General features: G+C 58.3%; 2 protein-coding genes across 8 annotated transcripts in view; one reads left to right on the top strand and one right to left on the bottom strand.

The window, feature by feature from the left end:
* The window catches only part of CARMIL2 (capping protein regulator and myosin 1 linker 2), a 12,531-nt gene extending 8,195 nt beyond the window's left edge, over nucleotides 1-4,336 (top strand). For both annotated transcript variants that reach the window (XM_015587722.2, XM_015587723.2), the window contains exons 30-39: nucleotides 149-378; nucleotides 1,251-1,351; nucleotides 1,434-1,797; nucleotides 1,882-2,004; nucleotides 2,851-2,887; nucleotides 3,054-3,125; nucleotides 3,249-3,461; nucleotides 3,619-3,699; nucleotides 4,041-4,118; nucleotides 4,203-4,336. In XM_015587722.2, coding sequence (XP_015443208.1) covers nucleotides 149-378; nucleotides 1,251-1,351; nucleotides 1,434-1,797; nucleotides 1,882-2,004; nucleotides 2,851-2,887; nucleotides 3,054-3,125; nucleotides 3,249-3,461; nucleotides 3,619-3,699; nucleotides 4,041-4,118; nucleotides 4,203-4,315 — 1,412 coding nt within the window. In that variant the 3' untranslated portion in view covers nucleotides 4,316-4,336. The remainder of the gene's footprint in view (nucleotides 1-148; nucleotides 379-1,250; nucleotides 1,352-1,433; nucleotides 1,798-1,881; nucleotides 2,005-2,850; nucleotides 2,888-3,053; nucleotides 3,126-3,248; nucleotides 3,462-3,618; nucleotides 3,700-4,040; nucleotides 4,119-4,202) is intronic.
* The window catches only part of ACD (ACD, shelterin complex subunit and telomerase recruitment factor), a 4,956-nt gene continuing 1,508 nt past the window's right edge, over nucleotides 4,329-7,776 (bottom strand). The window contains exons 1-13 of one of the 6 annotated variants that reach the window (XM_025045324.1): nucleotides 7,589-7,764; nucleotides 6,954-7,335; nucleotides 6,735-6,871; nucleotides 6,517-6,610; nucleotides 6,353-6,429; nucleotides 6,170-6,214; nucleotides 6,025-6,059; nucleotides 5,729-5,904; nucleotides 5,555-5,651; nucleotides 5,392-5,472; nucleotides 4,828-5,201; nucleotides 4,603-4,694; nucleotides 4,329-4,522 (exon numbers count right to left, since the gene is read on the bottom strand). In XM_025045324.1, coding sequence (XP_024901092.1) covers nucleotides 4,444-4,522; nucleotides 4,603-4,694; nucleotides 4,828-5,201; nucleotides 5,392-5,472; nucleotides 5,555-5,651; nucleotides 5,729-5,904; nucleotides 6,025-6,059; nucleotides 6,170-6,214; nucleotides 6,353-6,429; nucleotides 6,517-6,610; nucleotides 6,735-6,871; nucleotides 6,954-7,052 — 1,386 coding nt within the window. In that variant the 5' untranslated portion in view covers nucleotides 7,053-7,335; nucleotides 7,589-7,764 and the 3' untranslated portion in view covers nucleotides 4,329-4,443. Of the gene's footprint in view, nucleotides 4,523-4,602; nucleotides 4,695-4,827; nucleotides 5,202-5,391; nucleotides 5,473-5,554; nucleotides 5,652-5,728; nucleotides 5,905-6,024; nucleotides 6,060-6,169; nucleotides 6,215-6,352; nucleotides 6,430-6,516; nucleotides 6,611-6,734; nucleotides 6,872-6,953; nucleotides 7,765-7,776 lie in introns of those variants that run through there. The other 5 variants (XM_025045322.1, XM_025045323.1, XM_015587725.2 and 2 more) reach the window with 5 other exon arrangements.

Genomic DNA, 7,776 nt, shown 5'->3' on the forward strand with positions numbered 1-7,776 from the left:
ACAGCGGCTGCGGGGGAGGGGCGGGGGGGCGGGCGGTGCAGCCGGGGCCCCTCCCCGCGCTCTGGGCGGGTCCCCCCGCTGCCTGAACACCGCCACTGCCACCTCCTTGGGCTCCGCGCTTGGTGCTCTTCTGGTGCTCTCTCCTCAGGTGCTGCTGAGGAACCAGAGCCCGAGCTGGCGGCTCCTGGGGAGGATGCGGAGCCGCAGGCGGGCCCATCAGCACGCGGCTCTCCGAGCCCCGCTGCTCCTGGGTCCCCGGCAGGCCCGCTGCCTCGCATGGACCTGCCACCCACCGGACAGCCCCTGCGCCATCCGACCCGGGCCCGGCCACGGCCACGGCGCCAGCACCACCACCGCCCACCGCCTGGGGGTCCCCAGGTGAGCGCCCTCCCCCCCACTCCTGAGCTTGTAGAATTGGGAGTCGCAGGTGGCCCACTTGCTCTGCACTGGTGACGGTGGGCAGGGAGGTGGGTTGTGGGGGCCCAAGACCACCTGGTCATGTGGCCTCGTCGTGGCTTCTTCCTGGCCACCCCCACCTGAGGCCATACCCATGCAGGGTCATGGGTGTGTGGGCTACTTTGGGGTTGCACTTGGTGTGAGACTGCCTCAGGTTGGCCTGCTGCATGGGTGGATGTGTGAGAGAGGGTGGCTGTCTTATCCTCCATCCTCTAGGGTTGCTGAAAGATACTAGGCTCTCGTACTGCAGGGACAATCCTGTGTCTACTGCACATCCTGCTGGTGTATTGTATGCGCGGGGAGATGTATGTGTGGACCAGGTACTGTTAGGGGCAGTGGACACAGGGCAGAAGGAGAGGAGGAGCCGGCTTGAGGCACCCCCAGAGGGTCTGACGCAGCAGCCGGTACTGCTGAACAGCAGCAGGCCGGGTGGGGTGGGGGTGGGGGATACTGCAGGGAACTGTTTGGAGCAGATGGGGTGGCAGGTGAGAACGTGTGACCCAGGGGGACTGTGTGTTTTAGACTGCTGGTGACCGGGGTTGTTCAAGATGTGTAGGATATACTCCATTGGACAAGAATGGGTGTGGGCTGGATATGCGTTCAGGGCCAACTACAGGCGAGGGTGTATGTGAAATCAGCGTCTTTGCCGATCAGCTAGACAGAGGAAGTGCTTGTGTGTTAGCAGCTCACTAGGGTCACATAAGCTCCCAGGTCCTTGAGTTACCTAGGGCAGGCTGTTGGAAAAGGGAGGTGGGGAGCACTCAGCCCTGACCCGACTGTGTGGTGTCCCCTAGGTGCCCCCAGCCCTACCGCAGGAAGGGAATGGGCTCAGTGCCCGTGTGGACGAGGGCGTGGAAGAATTCTTCTCCAAAAGGCTAATCCAGCAAGATCACCTGTGAGTGAGGGGCAATTGCAGGGGGTGGGAGAAGGTAAGCTGCTCCATGGGCTTTCCTATTTACTTCTGGCTGTTCCCACAGCTGGGCCCCCGAGGAGGACCCGGCCACTGAGGGGGGTACCACCCCTGTCCCCCGTACGCTGCGAAAGAAGCTGGGTACCCTCTTTGCCTTCAAGAAGCCTCGTTCAACACGGGGGCCACGGCCTGACCTAGAGACCAGCCCTGGGACAGCTCCCCGCACTCGAAAAACCACACTTGGGGACCTGCTGCGGCCACCAGCACGTCCTGGCCGAGGTGAAGAGCCTGGTGGAGCTGACGGGGGCACCAGCAGCCCTGACCCTGCTCGCAGGGGTCGGCCTCGCTACACTAGGGAAAGCAAGGCCTACTCAATGATACTGCTACCTGCTGAGGAGGAAGAGGCAACATTGGGTACCAGACCTGACAAGGTGAGGCCTGGTGACAAGGGGTGAGGGCTCTGCTGGAACCGAGGGCAGCAGACTCTCTTCCCACTCGGCTATCTCTGTCCCCAGAGGCGGCCCCTGGAGCGGGGAGACACAGAGCTGGCCCCATCCTTTGAACAACGGGTACAAGTGATGCTGCAGAGAATCGGTGTGAGCAGAGGCAGTGGGAGTGCTGAAGGCAAGAGGAAGCAAGTGAGTTGAGAGGGACACAAGTGCAAAGTGAGGGGGCAGGTGATGTGGCAGTCTGTGGGTGACATATGTGACCAGGAGATTCATGACACACAGGTCAGTTCCATTCCTTCCGCCTCAAGAGTCATCAGCTTCAACCATTCTCTCCTCTTGGCTTCTGCCCTGGCCACTGTTATTTCCTCCTTGGAGATGGGGTGGTCCTTTCTCTGCAGATCTAACAGAAATCTGACTTGTCATCTGCATTTGAAACAGCAAGTCCTCCTGGGGCTTTCTCTCAAGCCCCTGTGGGGTCTTAGCCCTGGTCACTTTCATCTCACTGCTTTCCACCCCTAGTTGCATCTCAGAGCCTCCATACATGTCCTGTCTGGGGCACCTCCTTGCTCCACTTCCTGCTCCTCAACAACCGTGTGTTAAACCAAGTTCCTCTTCATCAATCTCTGCATTTCCCTATGGGCCTTCCCTGACTCTCTTCTATGGTCACCCTACTAATGCCACTGTAATCACAGTCCGTAATAAGAACCACAGCCCTATGAACTATCCATTTTATAATCTTTCAGGAAAATAAGGAACACATATGATGTGAGCCTCAGCATGAATTTAGAAACAACGTGTAGAAAGTGAATCAGAGTTTAAGAAATCACATTGTGTGTCTGTGCATGCATATGGATGTTTCTGTGTTAACTGTCCACCATCCCAAACTTTGAACTCTAAGGCCAGGACTGAGTTTGCCATGTTCTTGCCTAGCCCACAGTGGGCATTTAGTGGTAGTTATAAGAATAAGAATGAACAAAAGGACAAAGCAGGGTGAGGTCAGTGCAAGACTGAGCTTGACTTCCCTGTTTCTTACAGAGCAAAGATGGAGAAATCAAGAAGGCTGGCTCAGATGGTAAGTGGGATCTTGGGCTAGGGCAGTACATTTTCAGGGAGGGAGATATTCTTAGTGATAGACCCCCAAAGTATACTTGCTCTCCTGGGGAGGAGGGGAAGAGGCCAGGCTTTTCTTCCCCTCACCCCCAAGGTCTGGTGCCTGAGACCCCAGCCCCGCCTTGCAGGTGACATTATGGACAGTTCCTCGGAGGCCCCTCCCATCTCGATCAAGTCCCGTACCCACTCTGTGTCTGCTGGTGAGTGAAGGCCACTGTGCATGCGGGGGAACATGAAGGGATAGGCAGGAGGGGGGCAGACCGATGGTTAGGCTCATCTCCAATGCCTGGCCCATGTCTTGGCTGATACCATTTTCCTTACAGACCCCTCATGCAGACCTGGGCCAGGGGGCCAAGGGCCTGAGTCTGCCACCTGGAAGACACTGGGACAGCAGCTGAATGCAGAGCTTAGGAGCCGTGGTTGGGGCCAACAGGATTGTCCAGGCCCCCCTTCTTGTCCAAGCCCCCGAAAAGCCAGTCCTTCCCGAGACAGCCTGGGTCTTCCAGAAGATCCTTACTTGGGCCCCAGGAATGAGGGTAAGCAGGCACTGTCGCCCTTACCCCAATACTGGGCTAGGGACCAGAGGAATTCCTGTTGGGAACTCAGCTTCAATGGGCACACTGAAGGTGGGAGGCAAGGGCTGGAGTGGGGGCAGCTGGTGGGACCATACCCTAATACCCTGGCCTCCCCTAGATGGCCAGCTGAGGCCGAGGCCTCTCTCAGCAGGGCGACGAGCAGTGTCTGTGCATGAGGACCAGCTACAGGCCCCCATTGGTGAGGGGAAGACACCTCCATGTGTGCTTGAGTGCAGATGGGAGTGGGTGGGCTCTAGGGTTCCCTTCATGGCTCTGGTCCCTGGAGACCGCTGGTGGCATGAGGGGTTGAGAAATCAGAGAGCCAGAAGGCCAAGAGTGAGGCTCTGACAAGTGGTTCCTATCCCTGGCTCCACCTCCAGAAGAGCAACCTCTGAGAGGATGTGTGTGGGGGGAGGCTCTGAAAGCAACAGTGTGTGCGTGTGTCTATGTGCGCATGTGCACACTGGAGGTTGTGGGGGAGGGCTGGGGACAGGCGGCAAGCCTTTAGCAACCCACCCCACACCTTTCTATGTCCATCAGAACGGCCCCTGAGGCTGCAGCGCTCCCCTGTCCTCAAGCGCAGGCCAAAGCTTGAGGTACCCCCGTCTCCAAGCCTAGGTAAAAGGGGGCTGGGCCAGCTGGGAGGGTAGCAGGACTGCTCGGTCCAGTTCTGACTTTCCTCTCTCCCCTCTTCCTTTGCAGGATCTGGCCTTGGAGCTGAGCCTCTGCCCCCACAGCCTACAGAGCCCTCCAGCCCTGAGCAGAGTCCACCTTCCCCAACCACAGACCAAAGAGGCGGCGGCCCCAACCCCTGACCTTCTCCTTTCCTGCCGCATGAGATTATTTTATTAAAAAACTTGAAGTAGACTGTGAAGCACCATTTGTCCGGCCACAGGCATGGACCTGTGTATGCACACATCCTCCCACGTGGTCACATGACCCCTCACACCTGGGTTTGCTCAGATTCCGGCTGTGGCTCCATCAGAAAGTGCAAGGCCCAGGCCAGGAGCTGGGGAGGGAGCCTGGGAAAAGAACCATGGGTGTTGGTCAAAGAAGACTGGGGTCAGTGGCCAAAAGAATGGGGACAGCACCAGGCACTCACCTGGCGGACTGGACCTGGGCACAGAGGGACGTGCAGGGTGGCTCATACTCATATTGGAAGGTGGAACCATCACGATGCCTCTTTGGGGGATCCTGAAAAGGATGTGGTATCTGAAGAGGGGCCAAAAAGGACTCTAACCCCATCCAAGGCTACCCCAGCCCCCCTCCCAGCTTTACCCAAGACCCACTCCATTCTACCCTCCAGTTGTAGGGGTGCTATACTCACCCAGATAGGACTGGACTCCAGGACTCCCTCAGTGGTTCTTATCCTTGGAGAATGCTGCCAGTTCTTGGGGGGCAACCCTAGTTCCTTGAACTCCAGGCTAAATTTCTGAGGATTGGTCACATGGGCCTGGTGTGGACTGGGGATGTGACCAAGAGGTGATAGACTTGGGGTGCAGCTCAGAAGTGGAGAGATGGGTACACGGCTGGAGTGTACCAAACTAGGGGGTAAGGGTCCAGGGGTTGAGTAGATGGCCGGTAGGGGCTGGGAGCCGCCCTTCTGCACTGGGTCTGAAGCAGCCAAGGACAGGGCAGGCAGAAGGCTGACACTGGCGCCACTTTCCTCTGATGACATGTGGCTGGGTAAGACAGGGGTTCCTGGGGAGGAGGGGACTCACTGTGGGCACAGCCTTCTAAGCTCAGACTAGCCGAGTGACCTGTGAGCTTAGGCAGGCCTGCAGGGACTGTGTTCCTCCCCTACCTGGCCGTGTACCCTTTCATAGCATCCTGCATAACCCAGGCACCCAACAGACAGCGGTGCATGTTTGTGGCCTCAGCACCACCTTACCTGAGGAACTGAGTGAGGAAGGAGATAACAGGGTCAGCGACAGTTCCTGAAGAGCTGGGTCTGGTGGGGGCAATTCAGGGCCTAGAGGTCAGGAAAGGCTTATCAGGTCTGTGGGCACCAGGCCGCCAGATACTCTCCTCTGAATCTCTCCAGTCCTCCTTACCCTGTGTCCTCTGCCCTGGGCCCAAAGAGTTCAGAATTCGCTGGTCATTCTCAGAGATGTGCAACCATAGGCTGGGGACAGTGTACACAGCTTCTCTCTGTGGAAGTGAACTATCAACCTGGCCTTTGCCCAACTCCTTACCCTGACATTTCCCAAGGGAAACCCCATACTGACCATGGCCCTGAGGCGTGAGGTGGCCCAGCGGGTGAGCGGGGGTGCTGTACAAGGGCCTGACAGCATGAGACAGCTCTCGGCCAGACGCACTAGTGCCCCCTGATGCTCCTGTTCCTCTTGCACTTCATCCAGAAGTTGGGACAGTGAAAGGCCTGGGAGCAGGGGATGGGCTGAAGCTCAAAGAGGAGTAAGGGTAGGGTAGGTGGGCAGGAGAAATTATTAAGGAAGCAGGAGGTGAAGGCTGGAGAGTCACTCTACAGGGAGTTACGGTCACACTGGTCAATCCCTACAAGTACCTGCATTGGAGGAAGTGGACTCTGAAAGATGCTCCCTACAGAAACAGAGGAAACAGGCCTGAGAAACAATCCTGAGGCCTGTCAACACATTTTGCCATCCTCTGACCAAGCCACACCTGGCCCCTTAGCCCAACTCCAGACTCACTCCAGGCAATCATTGAGCTTTTTCTGCACATCCGGGTCCTGGTTGCTAAGAAAAAGAAGGTGATAAGCAGTTAATATTACTAGGAGCCCAAGCCTTCCCAAAAGGCCTATACCCAAAAGGCCTATACCAACGCCAGCCAGGCTTCGGTGGGGAGAACAGTTGGAGGGTGGAGACATTACTTACCAACTGGTCACCCAATCCCGGGGCTGCTCCGCGGGCAGCAGGCTGAAACGGTTCACCTGGAGGTAGAACTCTGCAGGCTGGAGGGATGAGTTCAGGGACGGGTCTCAGGAGCTGACTCGAAGAGTTGGGCCCAGTAACGCGCCCAAGACAACCTCACCACTCACCGGGCCGCCCTCGGCGACTTGGATTCGGACCCCACAGTCCCGTAGCAGCAGCAGCCGACCTTCCGCCCCTCGGAAGCCGAACTCTTTCTCTTCCCTGCGATGAGTGCGAACCTCACTACTTAAGAGCGAGAGAAAATAGCCCCTCCTGCCTGGGGCCCGCCCACCTCGCGCTCCCCGCTTGACTCAAATCCCCCAGGGCCCCGCTGCGCCTTTCTCACCAGTCCGAGGCGTTCAGGGCCTCTTGTGTCACCAGGCATCGGACACTGTGAGCCCCGTCGGAAACAAGCAGTGCAGCCCCGACATCAGAAGTGTCAGGGACGCGGGACGGACCCGGGACCTCAGCATCCTGCAGTACCTGACGGCGGCGACAGGCGTCAATCCCACCGCCCGCGGGCTCCGGTCCGGATCCCAGACCCTGAGAGGGGTGAGGGGCTCACCTGGAGCAGTTGCCCCGCCCGCGGACTTGAGAGTGTCTCTGATCCCAGGATCAGCTCTCGAATCCAGGGCCGCAGGACCAGGCTCCTCAAGCCCGCCATTCCCGTACCTGCACTTAGCCCAGCACCGCTCGTCTGGGTTTTCCGCGGGCGCCGAGGCCCCGCCTTTCGTCGGAAGAGGAAATGCACTGTTGCTGGGCGGGACCAGAGATCGAGGCCCCGCCCATGTACAGCCCTAGCGTGCGCACGAGCACGTCTTCAGGAACGTGCGTGCAGATTCCCGTTGAGTCGACTGAATGCTGGCTTGCTTTTTCTTATCTCTCCGAGCAGCTGTCCGGCTTTTGGGCCGTTCGTCAAGACTCCGGTGGAAGGAAGGGGCCAAGGTCTGGCTCGGAAAGAGAGCGGAATTTGGGGCCTGAGGCTGCGGCCTAGGGTAGTCCAAGCGAGTTGGCTCGAAGCCACTTCAACGTATTGTGACCCCAAGGAGTTCGGCAAATATGACTCAGTTTCCTTATCTACAAAATGCGCAGTCTTGTAAGGCCAAAGGAAATAGTATACAGACAGCACTCGATAAATATCACTTCCGTCACTCTCCCCTCGGATTGGCCGAGCCCCTCCTCCAGGCTCCGGGAACTCACGGACGGTAGCGTAATGATGTCAGAGCACACAAAGACGTCTCCGTCCCCATCACCGTTTCCAAGGAAACGCGGACTCCGCGTTCCACTCTCCGTAGCGGCCCCCTTGACGTCAAGGTCCGGATGGTGGGGCGGGGCGAGTGCTACCGCCAGGGGCGGGGCAGCGCGGGCCTGCCGGCCCCGCTGTACAC

The sequence above is a fragment of the Pteropus alecto genome, unplaced genomic scaffold, assembly GCF_000325575.1.
Source record: "Pteropus alecto unplaced genomic scaffold, ASM32557v1 scaffold42, whole genome shotgun sequence".
NCBI lineage: Eukaryota > Metazoa > Chordata > Mammalia > Chiroptera > Pteropodidae > Pteropus > Pteropus alecto.